We start from the raw sequence: 17,602 nt of genomic DNA, 5'->3' as shown, positions 1-17,602 counted from the left end.
TCCCCCAATTTAATAATTTTGAATTGTGGTTGATTTCAGGTAAGTGATACTGCAGAAAAAGAATCAAAGAATACCAAGCATTGCTATACAATTAGACGGTGAGATTTAACATTCAGAATAAATACTGAAAATTACATACACACATTTCCCGGGAGGGCAAATGAGCTTCTTTGCTTGTCTGGGTTTGAAAACAATGGAGTGTTTAGTTTTTAAGTCAGGTAAGCTCTTGGCTGTGGGACTTCTCCAAGTTGTCACTCATCTCCGCCAGGCACATCCACAATGACACAAGTAGTTCTTCAATGTCTTCCAGGTCAGCAGATGTGTGTTCCTGGAGCCTTGTGAAGGGCTGGACATGGGGGATGTTGCCTCCTGCTGAGCACTGATGCTCCCCATCTGTCCTCAGTATGAGGGAATCGGAGTGAAGTGTGTCTCTTTAATACCACATGGGGTTGTTTCAGAGGAACCAAAGTACCATCTGATTCAAAACTGATCTATTGTTCCAAGCCATCAGAGCATGGATCTGTAGACCCCAGGTCTCCAAAATGCCTCTTAGCTGGTTCGTTACACTCTTATTATGCCTTTAATATGGGTTCGTGTCAGCTGAGTTATTGACTTCTGAATTATTTCGGGGGTGATTTAAAAAACTTCTCTTTTACCATTCTCACTGGGGAGGTTTTATGTAGAAAAATGTGGTCATTTCCCCGTGGGGATCTGGACCCAACCACACACATGCTACTCAAGGAAGAGGTTACAGGATGACAGGGGACACAGGGTGGCTGTCACTGCAGACAAGTGATTGTTCTGGAGTGGCTCCTTCTGTTCTTAGAAATGCGTAGTTCTCTCTGGAGCAGATGCAAACCCATTTAGGGACTTTGGACATTTGATCCCACCCAGAAGAAGAGCCATCCAGACCCTCCCTCCATCTCAAGTGTGTCAGAATTTTATTTATTTAGTCAATTTTAAAACCATGCTCTGCACTATGAAGCCTTGGGGTATAATCTCATAGAACGACTACAGTTTAAAACATATTTAAGAAACATAAAAATATCTCTGCCATAAAATCAGATTCCCAAAAACATGGCTCGGTGCTCAAATGGCTTAGTGCTCCACGAAGCTCAGTGCTCCAGGGGGCATGATCTGTGGGGCATGGTGCTGAGTCCTATAGTGTTTCAGTCATGTGGAAATGCAGTGTGTGGTGTTTGGTAGCATGTTGCTTGCTGTAGTGCTCCTAGCAGTATGGTACTGTGTTGGTACAATGGCCCCAGCAGGGTGATTGTTCACAATGGACCAGTGTCTCTTGTCCTCCCATTGTTTGGTTGCTCCCAGTGAAGCAGTGCTCCAGTTTGGTAATATTTCAAGTGGTGTTGGGCTCCTACTAGTGTAGTACTCCAGTGGAGCAATATCCCAGTCATAGGGTGCTCTTAGTGGGGGTGGTGCTCTTATTGTGCTGTTATTTCCAGAGATAAGGATGCTCTCAGTGGGGTGATGATACTATCGAAGTGGTGCTTCCAGTGGGGTGGTGGTTCTAGTGATGTGGTGCTCCCCATGGGATGGTGCTCCTGGTGGTTTCATTGTGTATCCAGATAAATGTTTGCTTCCCCCACTCCTGGTAGTAGCAGGAAAAATTCTCAGCGATGCATGAAAGCAGAGGGCAGAGATGAGCAAAGACAAACACTTCCTGTCTGCCACTCAGCCAAAAGAGGTTCTCTTGGAAGTTTGTAGTTCTAGGTCAGCAGGTGAAGAATTGGGGAAGCCTTAGTCCCGGGTAATTCTGGGTAAGAACAAAGTTCTGTTTCATCAGCTAATTATTTAAATTTCTTTGTTGACGTTAGTGATGAAACCTTGCATAACTAGGCAGGAGCTCTACCACTGAGCCACACCCCCTGCCCATCACTGGGGGATTCTAGGCAGGTACTCTACCACTGAGTCATACCCCTAGACCCGAAATGGAGGATTCTAGTAAGGTGCTTTATTATTGAATCATGCCCTAACCTTCTTTTTACTTTTTGTTTTGAGATAGTGTCTCACAAAGTGGTCCAAGGTAGCCTTCAACTCTCTGGAGTCCAGTCAGGCCTTGAACTTGTGCTCCTGCCTCAGCCTCTTGAGTGGCTGGGAGTACAGGCTTGCTTCACCAGGCTCAGCTTTCCTGGATATTCAAAGGTTGATAGTCGCCACGGGATCCAGTGAGCTAAACTGGCAGCTCGGTGGGCAGCAAAGGTCTCAACTAGGTTATTGTTGTTGGGAAACACAGAGTCCCCAGAGCACCTGAATGTCTGTGACAAATCCAGGACCCTCTCCTCCTGCATTTCTCTGTAACCTATTCCATGGCCTAGTGGTTCAAAACAGACCCCGAATCAGGGGAAATAACTGAAATATCCAGGTTAGTCTGGGCCATACCACAAATTCTAGGCCAACCTGGACTCTACAGTAAGATTCTTTCTCAAAACCAAACAACTATCATCTGCCTTGGCTCTTGATCCTTCTAGCCAGCTTCTGCTGGCCTGGCTTAGTTAATGCTGGCTCAGGCCTATGTCTTCATCACACAGCGAGGCTCAATTTGGATGGCTGAGGTGGAGTTGTATCACCCTCTCCTGAGTGTTAATCAAGGCGAGGGAGGTGCTGGGTTACCCTGCAGGCCTGTTCAGGTGCGTGCATGTGTGTGCATAAGAGTGTGCCTGTGGGGTGTGTGTGTGTGTGTGTGTGTGTGTAGGCAGGGCTCCAGTGTGTCTTATGTTCAGACATTTGTTGATCTCTGCTTGCCTCATGATGGCTGAGTTTCCACTGGTCATGTGAGTCACCCAGCCACGACTAGAGCAAACTGCTGAGGGGCATTGGTTCAGGAGGTTAGAGTCATGTCCATGGCCACCTCATTCTTGCAGGGGCATTCATGGCTCTTGTGGCTCAGTTGCTGCTGCTTATAGGCAACTCAATAGTGCCGCTGGCTGGGCTTGTGCTTCTGGCCACCAACAAGCTGGGAAGCAGACCCTGGGATCAACCATGACAGACACTCAGGAGGAGGTGGGGATGTGTCAGGTCAGTACAGGGTCCAAATAGAGGGCTACAGAGTGAGCCTGAGGCCAGCCTATGGTACAGAGTAAGTTTAAATCTAGCCTAGGCTGCAGTGTAAATCCTGTCTCAGAACAAAAGCAAAAGCAAAACCAAGGATCTGGGACTCTGGATGACTTGCTCTAGGATCATCTGTGTTGAGGTTTGGCTGTCATGAACCTACAGATCCAATAAGGGGTCACAAGGTCACAATCCTGTCCTCTCATCCTAGTTCTTAGCACAGGACAGACACCACTGCCTCTGGCAGGGACATTTGTGATGAAGGAGCCAGACACAGAGAGACAATGCCAGAAACAGAACATCTCGTCCCTTATGAAAAGAGGTGACAATGGGTACAACTGAAGTGATTCCACCAGCTGTCACTTTGGGGAGTGACAGGCACACACCTGGCTGCGCAGCCAGTGGTCTGTCTGGAACATGAAATAATGAATTGCCTGGCATCCTTCTCCAATGCCTACCTTTGAATGGGCTGTCAGGAACATAGGTTCCTCAGTTCCCTCAGCTCCCCCAGAGCTCTGCATAGGCACTGGACTGCCTGGGTTCAAGTCCCTCCCCTCTTTATCAGTCTAGAAACCCAGTCAATGAATGGAGGGCTCTTTGGGGTCCACAGATGGCCCCATATATAAAGGCACTTGCCACCAAGCTTGGTGACCTGAGTTTGACCCTTGGGAGTCACATGGCGGAAGAAGGGAACTGACGACTGCAGGTTGTCCTCTGATTTTCTCATGCATGCTGTGACTCATGGGTATGCATGCGTGTGCCCATGTATGTGTGGCACTTTGTGAGTATGGGTACTAAACTCACTTTGTGAGTATGGGTACATGTGTGGTGAGGGGAGCCAATCATGTGTGTGCATGTGTATTCATGAGTGTATTCACAAGTCAATGTTGGGTATCCCTCCTCTGGTGTTGCCCATCATGATTTTGATACAGTACCTCCTACAGAAACTGACACTCTCTGAGAAAGCTAGGCTGGTTGGCCAATGAGTCCCAGGGATCCCCCTGCTTCTTCCTCTCCAGTGCTGGAATTATAAATATGTGTCACCATACCCTTCTTTTTACGTGGGTGCTGGGGATTGAACTCATATCCTCATGCTTGCAAAGCAAGTACTTTACTGCTTGAGCTATCTTTCCAGCCTCCTGAACTCTGTTTCTTTGTAAAATGTACACCGAGGCTACAGTTCAGCATGGGAGCACAGATGTGGAGACAGTGGATGGAGGTGAGTAGTGAATGAAAAGGACTAAAAAAGGAAGGACATGGCTGCTCCTAGGTATGGTGGGGAGATAGAAGGGAGAGCCTAGCCAGTGGGAGAGAAATCTGAGAGAGTCCAGAGTGGATATGACTATGTGAGGAGACAGGGAGGGGAAAGGGAAAGCCAGACCAAGAGACCAGGGGGGTAAAGGGTGTAGGTGGGGGGAGACAGGTAACCAAAACATCTGGATTATACAGGGAAGGGCAGCTGGGGGAAGGGAAGACCAGCTCAATACCTGGGCTGGAGAAGTTTAGGGTGGGGTATGTCAACCAGGAGGGACCGAGGGATGCAGGGAGAGCCTGGGTGCCACTATCTGCTTTGATACCTTAAACAGGCACAGCAGCTATTTGCCCCAGGTTTGACACCTAACAAGTAGCACCTGGGCAGGTACACTGCAAGTCAATGATTCTCAACCTTCCTAATGCAGCAACCCTTTAGTACAGTTCCTCAAGTTGTGGTGATGCTCAACCATAAAATTATTTTCATTGCTATGTCGTAACTGTAGTTTTGCTACTGTTAGAAGTCCATAACGTAAATATCTGTTTTCTGGTCTTGGATGACTCCTGTGAAAGGGTCATTTGACCCCCTTTCGGGGGGGGGGCAACTTGAGAATCACTGTAGTAAGTGCTTAGCAAACACTGTCCATCACTGAGATGATGCCAGATGGGAGCATGGCTAAAGGGATCAAACTTGACATAATACATTATCATGAAAGATGAACAAGTACCCTCCAGCCCTGGCAACACAGAGAATCCAGAGATAGGGGGCAAGCTGGCTGGAAGGAGGGTCAGTGGCATCTGTGCAGAAAGCCAGAACTGTCTGAGGAAAGTACAGAAGGCAAATCACAGAAGACAGCAAGTTCCCTGTGGCATGGATTCTACTAAGGAATGACAGTCTTTGGAGAGCTGGTACTAGAGCTGGTACTAGAAGCAACCTTGTGCTTCCTGGGTGTGTGCCGCAAGATTGCTGGAGATTCAGGAAGCATTAGCGCAGGACATAGGACAAAGGACATGGCAGAGTCACTTGCTTGTTTGAGGACGTATGAGATACCAAGCTAGCTCTGATTACAAAGGGCACATGGGTCAATTAGTGCCACAATTCTGACAACCTCTACTCATTTGAATGGCTCCAGTTGTTTGCCGTCCTTGAAAAGATGTTTGCCGTGTGTGTGTGTGTGTGTGTGTGTGTGTGTGTGTGTGTGTGTGTGTGTGTGTGTGATGGAGAAAAAAGGAACCCTACTGAACAGGAAGGTCTTTGGAAAGTCTTCTATCTATTGACCAAGCAAGAACCATTGGCATGTCTTCTGGAGCTGTGTCCTGGGATCTTGAAGGTAGTCCTGTACAAGTCATCTGCTCCTGGACAGATTGCTCACTTTGGCAAAAATGCCACCTAGCAGGATCCCAGCAGTCACTGTCCTCCCACCCCTCCAGGACCATATTGGATTCTTAGAACTCCATCCACGGGTCACCCCCGCTGTGCAGGAAGCTCATCGATCGGCCCGGACATCCTTGGCCTTTTCTTTCTCTCACTTCCCTGGCTCTGACTTGGGATGTGGCTCGGAACTGATGATGCAAAAGCCTGAGGCCATAGTTTATGGTGAGCATTCTGTCTTTCTTAGAGTATCATAAAATCTTGTCAAAGGCATTGGAGGTTCGATGCAGTAAGATTGAATGCTTGAATGTTCCCTTTTGAATCACCTTCCTGCCCCACGCGACTGACCACAGCTTAATGGAGAGCCATTGTTTTCTGGTCAGCTGCTGGTGTAGTGTTTCCTCCTAGGCACTGAATAATCTCTAAGTTTTACCATCTATCTATTGTATGACCAGGAGAGGGGAGATCTGAACCTGGGTCATCGTGCAGAGATGGCTGGAGCTGTCTCTGGGCATGCAGTGGAGTGAGTACAAAGTCCTCAGTGGACACAGGAACAACAAGTGGATAAAAGACCCAGAGGTGAGGATGACAATCAGGTACCTGGTGTGTGATTAGGAGCTCTACTGGTCCTCTGAAGCCACATCCTTAATCTGCCACCTCCTACTGTCTTCACCACATTGCCTCCTCCAAGCCCTCCAGGCAGAATGCTAGGTAGCATCTCTACTGCTGTCTTCCCTCAGTTACTGTGGGGTCCCCAGATCTGCTTTCCCAACGCCATCTGCATTTCATTCTGTGACCCATCCATTATTTATCTGCAAGCACATTCTGGCGGAGCAACGGCCCACTTTTTAACCTGTTGTCTTAGGTTTCTATTGCTGTGAAGAGACACCACGGCCATGACAACTCTTATACAGGAAACCTTTCATTGTGGTGGCTTACTTGCAGTTCAGAGGCTCAATCCAGTATGTCAGGGAGCATGGCGACATGCAGGCAGGCATGGTGCTGGAGAAATAGCTGAGTGGTTTAGATCTTGCAGGCAACAGGAGGTCGGCTGACTGTCACTCTGAGTGAAGCTTGAGAAAGAAGACCTCAAAGCCTGCCCCCCACTGTGACACTCTTCCAACAGAAGGTGTGGCCCAGATTAAAGGTGTGCCCTCCAGCCTCAAGGTCTGGATTAAAGGCACCTGTCATCCAGCCTCCTCCAAGACTACACTTCCTCCAACAAGGCCACACCACCTTCTAGTGCCACTCACTATGAGCCAAATACATTCAAACTACCATGCCTGTGGTATTCAGACCACGGCATTCACCAGCAGCTCCAGAGTCTTTTACTCTTTACTTGGAACCCATCAGTTTGGCTAGTTGGCTGGTCAGCCAGCCCAGGCCTGTCTCTAGCACCCAGCATTGTGGGTGAGCATCACCAACCCCAGAGATTTTACACAGACTCTAGGGGTCCATTTAGGCCCTCATGCTTGCACTTCAAGTACCACCCCCTTCCCAGCTTCTCTCCGTGTATGCTGGAGTAGAGCCTACTGTAGCCCCCAGGCCTTACCTTGCACGGGTGCTAAGGACTCATACACCACTCGATAGCCCTGTAGTATGCCGTTGGCTGCCGATGGCTCCCCCCAGGACACGTTGAGTGTGGTGGAGGTTATTTCTGAGAATGCCAGGAAGCTGGGGGGTCCAGGCGCTGGGAAAATAGAGCACAGGGGTGCAGAGTGAAGACCAGTGGCTTTGTCGATCACCCACACATGGCCATGACTCTCTCTCTACAGGGCAGGCAGTGAGTGCTCCTAGGTGTTATCTAATGCATGGAATTGGAGACACAGTGACTTTTTTTTTTTTTTTTTTTTTTTTTTTTTAAACAGGGTTTCATGTATCTCATACTGGCTTGGAACTCAATATGTCACTAAAGAGGACTGAACTCTGTATCAATCCTCCTGCCTCCATCTCCCAGGGGCCTGGGTTCAAAAGCCGCACCACAATACTGACTTAGATTCTGAGGTGCTGGGAGGGAGCCCAGGGCTTCGTGTGAGCACTCTACCAAATCCGCTATACCCTGGCTCTTGAGCAGTACCCTTGATACTATGACAGGACAGACAGGATGACCTACCGGCTTGATGTGTGCGTCCCTGACGTGGGTCACTCTTGGGCCCGTCACCTGCAGCATTGAAGGCAGAGATGCTGACCAGGTACTTGGTGTGGCTGGTGAGATTCTTGATCTTCACTACGGGCTCAGGGAGGAAGAGGACCTTCATTTTCTCAGTCTCGTTGCGGCTGTCTGCCTCCCAGTAGTAAATCTGTTGGGCGGAACACACACAGGGCATGGATGGAATATACCAGGCCTTAGTGTGACAACAGTGAACAGAGACCAGGCTAGTATGGTAAAGGAGGCCCAGGGTGCTGGGGTGTTAGAGGTCAGGGGTTCTGCCCTGTTATCTCGACTTCGAGCGTCATCTACTTAAACCGCTCAGGGTGGGATCTGAAGGTGGCTAGTATACAGAGGCCACAGCCTCTGTTGTGGTTAAGATAGGTACTACCTGCTACAGGCTCACAAGTTTGAACACTTGTTATGTAAAGCCTATAACCTGTGACATAGTCTTCTTGGGTGGGGCACCAGTATCTCGCCCTGTTCCCACCTACAGATAGGCCAAGCCTGAAAGTCTCACCCCATGCCCCACATATTTTTCAAAGCCAGCACCTAAGTCTTCTATCAATGTAGCAAAAATTCTTTGGGGCTGAAAACACCAAACGTTACCAGAAGGAGACAGGGGTTGATGGATCAGCCAGTGTTTGCTGTACAAGCTTGAAGACATGAGTTCAATTCCCAGCACCCAAAAGCCATGCATGGGGGTGCATGCTTTCAATCCCAGCTCTGAGGTGGTAGAGACAGGCAGATCCCTGGGGCTCAGCCTTACTTACAGGCCAGTAAGACCGTAGACAGTTTGTCTTAAAACACAAGGAAAGGGGCTGGAGAGATGGCTTAGCAATTAAGGGTATATTCTGCCCTTCCAGAAGTTCTGAGGTCAGATCCCAGCACCCAGTTCACAATTGCTCCTGGAGATCTGGTGCCCTCTTCTGGCTTCCATGGGCACTTGCTCTGGTGAGTGCATACCCAGACACAACTTAAGAACACATTTTTTTATGCAGAAAAGCACAGAGACAGCTGACCTGAACAGTAGGGAGCTCATGGACCTCAGACTGGTAGCTGGGAGATCAGCATAGGACCGACCCAGACATCCTGAACGTGGGTCTCAGTTAGAAGGCCTGGGCAGTCTATGTGACCTCGACAGTGGAACCAGGATGTATCCCTGGCGCTGGAAAGGACTTCGGGAGCACATTCCCCATGGAGGAATACTCCCTTAGCCTAGAGACACGGGGGAGGGCCTAGACTCTACTCCAAATGACTTGACAGATTTTGATGATCCCTCATGGAAGGCCTCACCCTCCCTGGGGAATAGATGGGGAAAGGAGGGGGTCTGTGGGGGGAATGGGAGGATGGGAGGGGGAGGGAACTGGGATCAAAATGTAAAATATTTCTTAATTTAAATAATAAAAAAGAACACATTTTTATAAAGATGGAAGGAACCTGAGAAACAATAGGTGGCCTACACACACACACACACACACACACACACACACACACACACACACACACACACACACAGGAAAGAGTCCTGAGCTGAGACAGGGGGAGAGCACCTTGTCACCCTTAGGTACCATTTCTTCTCATCTAGCTTTGATGTGCTTATAGGGAGATCTGAGGTCCAAGCACAAAGGTTTGAATGATTAGCAGAACCATTTCCCTAAACAGCTGTCTGGCAACCACTGCCCTCAGCCTGTGCCAGCTGGGCTGCCCAAAGACAACACTGGCTGGAAGATCCCCCTTGGCTCTGTGTACATGAGCCTGTGCCAGGCCACAAGAGCAGTGTGCCCTCTGTGAGAGCAAGACAGACGCTGCAGGAGGCAGCAGAGACTCAGCCTCACAGGTCACACCTGTGGTGGAGCCTGCCCCACGTGTGAGTTGGTGACCACCACTGTCCCCCTCCCCACAAGCCCCACTTGCATGCCGGATGGCAGAGCTGACTGCAGGAAAGCCTCCGCTCAGACAGGCCATGCTAACTTGTGATCAATATCCAAGTTCAATGTCTTTATCATTAGGGAAATGAGAAAACATATTTTTGGATGTGCATAAATGGTGCCTTGCCTGGGAGCTCAGGGGACTTTCTGTGACCTCATTCATCTTTGTAAGAGCTTTGCCGGCAGGGAGGTATTCATTTTCATAACACACCTACCAAAATCATTTTAAAATGGACATTTAATTGGACCAATATTCATCAAGGCAGGATGGCTCCGAGAGTCTGATAACTGATCAAGTAGGGCTCATGGATGCCAGACAAGGAAATTACTTCTGGAAGAATGGAGACTGCAGATGGGATGTCTCCTCCAGTCAGGGAGCTTTGGTGATGTTTAGAGCTCCTGGGTGCCCTTAGCAGGGGAGAGGGCAGGGAGGAGGGCAGCAGGGAGGAGGACAGCAGGGAGGAGGGCAGGGAGGAGGACAGCAGGGAGGAGGGCAGGGAGGAGGACAGCAGGGAGGAGGGCAGGGAGGAGGGCATCAGGGGAGAGGGCAGGGAGGAGGGCAGCAGGGAGGAGGACAGCAGGGGAGAGGGCAGGGAGGAGGACAGCAGGGAGGAGGGCAGGGGGGAGGGCAGCAGGGAGGAGGGCAGGGAGGGAGGGCAGGGGAGGAGGACAGCAGGGAGGAGGGCAGGGAGGGAGGACAGCAGGGAGGAGGGCAGGAAGGAGGGCAGCAGGGAGGAGGGGCAGGGAGGACAGCAGGGGAGGGAGGGCAGGGAGGAGGGCATCAGGGGAGAGGGCAGGGAGGAGGGCATCAGGGAGGAGGACAGCAGGGAGGAGGGGCAGGGGGGAGGACAGCAGGGAGGGAGGGCAGGGAGGAGGGCTCAGGGGGGGAGGGCAGGGGGAGGGCAGCAGGGAGGAGGACAGCAGGGGAGAGGGGGCAGGGAGGAGGGCAGCAGGGAGGAGGGCAGGGAGGAGGGCAGGGAGGAGGACAGCAGGGAGGAGGGCAGGGAGGAGGACAGCAGGGAGGAGGGCAGGGAGGAGGACAGCAGGGAGGAGGACAGGGAGGAGGACAGCAGGGGAGAGGGCAGGGAGGAGGGCAGCAGGGAGGAGGGCAGGGAGGACAGCAGGGAGGAGGGCAGCAGGGAGGAGGGCAGCGGGAGGGGGGGGGGGGGGGGGCAGGGGGGGGGGCAGGGAGGACAGGGAGGAGGGAAGCAGGGGAGAGGGCAGGGAGGAGGGCAGCAGGGGAGAGGGCAGGGAGGAGGGCAGCAGGGGAGGGGGCAGGGAGGAGGGCAGGGAGGAGGGCAGGGAGGAGGGCAGCGAGGGGGGGGAGCAGGGGGGGGGGGGGGGGGGGGGGGGCCGGCGGGGGGGGGGGGGGGGGGGGGGGCGGGGAGGAGGGCAGCAGGGGAGAAACTGGCCCAGTTATTTCCCCCATGTTGGCTGGCAAGTCTTCCTTTCCTTTCACATTTAGAGCATTGGGCTCATGGAGACTCAATGGCTCTTGTAGTGAGCCTGTCTCAAAATGAGGCTCCCCATGTGGGGACTCCTGGAGCTCAGGACATGGCCCAGCTGTGCAGGTCTGAGAACCTGAGTGCTATCCTGGAACCCAGGTTTTAAAAAAAAAAAAAAATCCAGGCACAGTAGCCCCTGCCTGTCACTCTGGTGCCGAGGAGACAGAAACAGGAGGGTTCCTGGGGCTTGACAGCCACCCTGCCTGCCAGCCTGCCTAGTCTAACCAGTGAGTTCCAGGCCAAGGGGAAACCTTGTCTTCCTCCCACAACAGGAAGAATAAAAAATGTTGATGGTGTTTGAGGCCTAAAGAACAGTACTGTCTCTCTCTCTCTCTCTCTCTCTCTCTCTCTCTCTCTCTCTCTCTCTCTCTCTCACACACACACACACACACACACACACAGACATATAGACACAGACACACATGTACATGAACATGCACACATAGAGAGAGACATAGATAGACACAGACACACATGTACATGAACATGCACACACAGAGAGAGACATAGATAGACACAGACACACACACACACCCACACACACAGGTTCTCTGACTCTATCCCACACCTATGGAAATGAGAGATTCCCTCCATGTGCAGCAGACAGTGTTGGGATTTGGAACCTGCTTTTGTGAGGACACCCACTTCTGTTATTATCAGTAAATGCCCTGGGGGCTGTGATGTGGGCACGGGAAGAGACCAGGTTCCGTGGTGGTCCTGGGCCCCCTTGGAGGAGCCAAGTGTACTTTGTGGTAGGCGCAACAGCCACATGGGAAGCTGCTTCCTGTGTGGCTTTTACCCAAGCAGCTTTTATTCCAGGTGTTGTTCCCACCCAGCTTGCTCGAGGCACATGCGGCCTACTTCAATGCTGTGCATCTGCTGCTGGGGACACAGCAGTCCCTCAATGTAGCCAGTGTGCAGCCAAAGCCTTCAGGGCCTGGGCACACAGTGAGCTGGAAGAAAAGAGCCCAATCATGTATGAGAACTTGCCTTATAGCCCTGGATATTGCCATTCTGGCTCTCTGGGGGTGGTGGGTCCCATGTGACCTCCAGCTGGCTGGCTGTGAGCGGAGTCACCTGGACGTTCTGTGGGGCCATCGCTGGGGCTGAGGAGAGAAACAGGACAATAACTGGGATGGCCTCCTATAAGCTGGCTGTGACCCAGCAACTCATGTCTCCAGGGCTCACACAGAATATAATTCTGTGATAGACAGCATGGGAAACTATCCTGGACACCACCCAAGTTTGGGAGGCCTCAGGTGTATTTACTTTCCAGTTTCAGCCTCTGTCCCAGGCAATTCGTAGTCCTTTGATGCCAAGGAAGGCTACAAGCTCTCACAGAGGCCTTCTTCTAAATGCACAAGACAAACTACACAGAGTTACAAAGAACATTGATTCTGCTGAGATACAGTTAGTGAGTGGTGAAAGACAAACACTATCTAGCAATCCATGTGGCACGGGCTGGGCATCACCCACTGGGAGATAAAACAGTAAGACATGGAGGCTAACTGGAGGTCCCAGAAGCACTTGGGGCATGGCAGGGACCCAAGAGGCTCTGTGGCTAAGGGAGTCACAGGTAGCAAGGCATCCCTGACTGGGGGTGAGAACGTCAGCTCTGCTTCCAAAGGAAGAAACAGATCACAAAGACAGCTTCCTTGCCATTGCATGTTCAGGTGCCTCTATTATGATGCCTGCTTCCAGAAACCCATCTACAGACACAGCTGCTTTCCACCTGCATAGGGGTTCTGGTGCGTGGGAACATGACTGTGTGTAGCACCAAGGAAAAGTGGCCTGCAAGTTCCGAATAGGGGGCTGTTCCTCTTTCTTCCTCCCATTGGAGCACTCCTGGCGTGCTCTGTCCCACTGTCACAGGTACAACATATAAGCAAAAGATGGGGTGACCAGGAGGGCAGTGGCCGTCCACTCTGTCCCTTGCAGCACTAGGGAATGAAGAGTGGTATGGAGAGCAGGAGCCCCACTGTGGACCACTCTGTCCTCTCTCCATCAGTTGTCTCGTGGTTCTGAATTCCGTACGGGGCACTTTCTCATGGTAGGCTGTTATTGCCTCTCAGGAGACAGTCCTGTCTCCCACCGAGTGATCCTCACGGAAAATCTGGTCCCTGGTTGAACCTTAAAGTTGCATGGAGTTATCTTAAGGAACTAGCTTCTGGGAGGCAGAGGCTAGCCTAGCCCCTCTTCGCCTCCTTCAGCCTCAGCTTGTGGGCCCAAGAGTGCCGACTGTCGACTGCCCTCTATCATTTTCTCTCTCTGTGCACATGCATGTATGTGGTATGTACACTTATGTTTGTGCACATGTGTATGTAGGCATGTCTATGTGTATGTATATGTGTTTGTATGTATGCAGGTGAAGGCTGGGAGTCAATGTTGCTGGTGTCGCCATTGATCACTCTCCATCTTACTGCATCTTACTGTGTGTACGAACGCACTCACACCTATGCATGTGCACATGGAGGCCAGGATTTTTTCATGATCTCATGCTCCACCTTATATTTTGAGGCAGGGCTTCTCATTGAACCTGGAACTAAGTGAGTCACTAGGCTAGCCAGCTGATGAGATCTGGGGAACTCACCTGTCTCCTCCTGCTCCACCTCTGGGAACACTGAGGCTTTTACATAGGTGCTGGGAATTCAAACTCAGGTTCCCAAGCTGTGTGTGCAGAGCGAGTCCCTTAGCGGCTGAGCCATCTGCACAGACCCTGCTGGCTGCCTCTTGATGTGAGTCTGTCTAGAGGCCATCAATGGAAGCCACAAAACCATCACTGCCTAAGGAGATTTTCTGGCATGGTACTCCTTTGGCGAGCTAAGATGACCTGGTGAGTAGTAGGTCACTCCTTGATCGACTCTCCCTCCCCTGCTTTCTGCTCTCTCCCCCCACCCAAGCAGAATAAAATAGTAATTAACACCCGCTCAGCCTGACACGACTATTTATTTTGTTCTAACTGTGTGCTTCTGTATTATCGCTGCCCACCCTCCGCTAATGGAAATGTTAATAGCCCACACCAGGTTGTTGTGACAGATGCTGGGTCTCATTATCAGAAATTCTTATTTACCGCTCCATTAAACAACAGAATCACACAAAAAAACAATTCAATCAAAACTAACTGGAGGAATTTTAACAGCCGCATTAATAATCCAAAACATAAATAAAGTTAATGTCTTCTGCATGTTCGCCGTCGGCAACTCGATCACAAAATTACTGTTGTACAATTAAAATCATGAAAGGCTGAATGGAGCATGGCCGTTACTCTGGTAGGCTGGTGCACAGATCCCTCCTCGGCACCCCCAAGGTTGGCTTTCCGTAGACTTGGCAGACAGCAAAGCCAGGACAGTCCTGGCCATGACAGTCCATCTGTAGCAGGTGGCTGGGTGAGCCATACACTCTGTGATTCCCTAGCACTCAGGGTCTGTGGTGCCTTCTGGCTGGGTGGAAAGACCCTGGATGAAGCTCCCAGATGAGACACGCCTGTGTCAGTTCTACTGCAGCCTGGTGTTTTATGCCATAAAGATACTGCAGGTAACCGGATATTGCTGGCACATGTGGGGAGGAAATAGATCAACCATGGATTCAACACTTTTTTTTTTTTTTTTTTTTTTTTTTTTTTTTGTGCTTCTGAGAGCTTCAGGGCTTCTAGACTGCCTGGAGAATTTAGCCATTAGGAAGAGCTGTTGTTCTCCATTCAGAATGCAAGCCTCACCCAAGGAAAGTGTGCAGCTCGGAAGCTGAAGGAAGGACACGCAGGCCTTTGTCCGATTGTTTTCCAGTCTTGACATTCATGGTATAAGAGGTACACAAATAAACACCAGCCAGTGTGTGTGTGTGTGTGTGTGTGTGTGTGTGTGTGTTGTATGTACATGCTGATGTGTGTCTGTGTGCACACGGACATATGGGTGTTCCTGCACATATTCGTGTAAAAGCCAGGGGTCAAGTCTCTTTGTCAGTTTCTCTCCACCTTATTTTCTGAGATCAGGTCTCTGTGGGGGTTTGAAAGAAAATGGCCTCCATAGGCTCACAGGGAGTGGCATTATTAGGAGGTGTGGCCTTGCTGAAGTAGGTGTGGCTTTGTTGGAGGAAGTGTGTCACTTAGGGCAGGCTTTGAAGTTTCAGATGCTCAAGCCAGGCCAGGGGCCATGGTCTCTTCCTGCTTCTTGCTGATCTGATGTAGAACTCTTAGCTACCTCTCTAGCATCATGTCTGCCTGCATGCTGCCATGCTTCCTGACGTGATGATCATGGACTAAACCTCTGAAACTAAGTCAACTCCAATGAAATGTTTGCCTTTATAATAGTCGCCATGGTCATGGTGTCATAGAAACCCTAACCATAGAAACCCTAACTAAGACAGCCTCTCACTGATCCTGGAGCTCTCTGACTTACTAGGCTGGCCCAGCAGTTAGATCTAGGGATCTACCTAGCTTGCCCCAACCCTCTACCCCCACCCCCAGTGCTGAGGGTACAGAAATACCTTAGAACACCCGACTCTTATGTGGGTGCTGGGGCCAGAACTCGGCCCTCTTCTTTCATGGCTGGCGCTTTACCGACTGAGCCATCTCTCCAGCCCCTCACATACTTTTTAATGCGTTAGATTGTTTTCTTAAAGCATTTAACATTTTCTCCAACATCTGCTGATTAGGTGCCCACAAGCGGCATCACATGTAAAATAGGAAGGTCATGGTCATGGCTGAGGTTGGCTATGCGCAGCTATCAACACCAGCATAGACTGATGGCAGAATCACTGCCTCATCCTTACCATGGTGCTGAATGGCCTTGGAGACAGATCTCCTCAGCTATTGATAAAGAACCCCAGGGACATCTGATGTGTTCTGCAGCTGACAATCATAGAACAAAACAATAATCACAAAGATCAGTCACATGCTTGAAACCCAAGTGCTGGGGAGGCAGAGACAGGAGGACCCCTTGGGGCTCATCAGCTAGCCTAACTGAATTTCTGAGTTCTAGGTAAAAATGAAAGACTCTGTCTAAAGTCCAAGGTGGAGGGAAGCTGACATCTGAGTCTTCCACTGACTGTCCTACACACACACACACACACACACACACACACACACACACACACACACACGTGCATGTGCACTTGCAATGTACCTGAACACACAAGAACACATGTATACACATGAACACATGTGTACACACACACACACACACTCTCTCTCTCTCTCTCTCTCATAGCCATTTGTGTGCCATAGCTATCCTCAGCTCAGATTTCATTTTGTTTGCTGGGGAATGTATAAAGCTGGCTTGTTGCCTTTGACCTCATGTTCCGGTGGACCCAAGGTGAGCCTGCACCATGACAGGCCCCACACTGCAGCCCTGGACTTAAGATCCTCAGAGTTTAGGAATCTTGTCATAGCAAACACACAGGACATGCAGGCTGGGTGCTGCTTGCAGCTTCTGGCATGTGTTGGGTCAAGGAAGGAAGAGGATGGTAGTCTAGTTGGCTTTCTGTTGCTGTGATGAGCACAAGGACCAGAAACAACTTGGGGAGGAAAGGGTTCATTTCACCTTATAGTCCACCACTGAGAAAAGCCAAAGTAGGAGCTGAAGAATAGATCATTGCTTACTAGCTCATGTTCAAACAGCTTTCTTATACAACTGAGGATCACCTACCCCGAGGTAGCACTGCAATTAGCAACCAAGAAAATGCCCCCATAGGCATGCCCATGGGACAATCTGATGGAGGTGATTCTTCAGTTGAGGGCCCCTGATCCCAGGTCTAGCTTGTGCAAGGTGTGAATAAAAGCTAACGTCTACAGGTGGCTTCACTTGGTCTTTGGCAAGGCAGTGGAGCCTCCAGAGAGACAAGGAACCCCCTAGAGCCCTGAAATTAATCCTGTACAGAGACAGATATTCATCCACTCAGTTCTGAGAGCTCTTGTACAAAATATCTACTCTGTGTGTGTGGGGGGGAAGCATGGATCATCAACTTGATGGGATAGAGAATAATTTAGGAGATAAGACTGGGCATGTCTGTGAGGGATTATCTAAATGTACTTAATTGAGGAGGGGAGACCCTCCTTGAATGTGAGAAGCACCAACCACCCCATGGGCCAGAGCCCTGGACTGAATACAAAGGAGAAAGTGAGCTGAGCACCGGCGTCCATTTCTCTCTGCTTCCTGACTGTGGATGCTGTGTGACCAGGGCTTCCTGCTCTTGCTGCTGTGCCTTTCCACTATGATGGACTGTGTACCCTTAGACTGTGAGACAAATAAAGCCCACTCTTGTCAGAGCCATCCTAGCACTACTGACAAGGCCACATCAGGCACCAACTGTTGCTAGGGGTATCCTAGGCAAT

The 17,602-nt window shown here is 50.5% G+C and overlaps 1 protein-coding gene across 1 annotated transcript in view; it reads right to left on the bottom strand.

The window, feature by feature from the left end:
* Sdk1 (sidekick cell adhesion molecule 1) overlaps positions 1-17,602 on the bottom strand; it is a 920,228-nt gene that overhangs the window by 38,344 nt on the left and 864,282 nt on the right. Inside the window, exons 36-38 of the mRNA XM_051205538.1 lie at positions 12,265-12,380; positions 7,803-7,989; positions 7,242-7,379 (exon numbers count right to left, since the gene is read on the bottom strand). Coding sequence (XP_051061495.1) covers positions 7,242-7,379; positions 7,803-7,989; positions 12,265-12,380 — 441 coding nt within the window. The remainder of the gene's footprint in view (positions 1-7,241; positions 7,380-7,802; positions 7,990-12,264; positions 12,381-17,602) is intronic.

Source organism: Phodopus roborovskii, unplaced genomic scaffold, assembly GCF_943737965.1.
Source record: "Phodopus roborovskii unplaced genomic scaffold, PHOROB, whole genome shotgun sequence".
NCBI classification, from domain to species: domain Eukaryota; kingdom Metazoa; phylum Chordata; class Mammalia; order Rodentia; family Cricetidae; genus Phodopus; species Phodopus roborovskii.
This window is presented reverse-complemented; position numbering and strand designations above follow the sequence as displayed.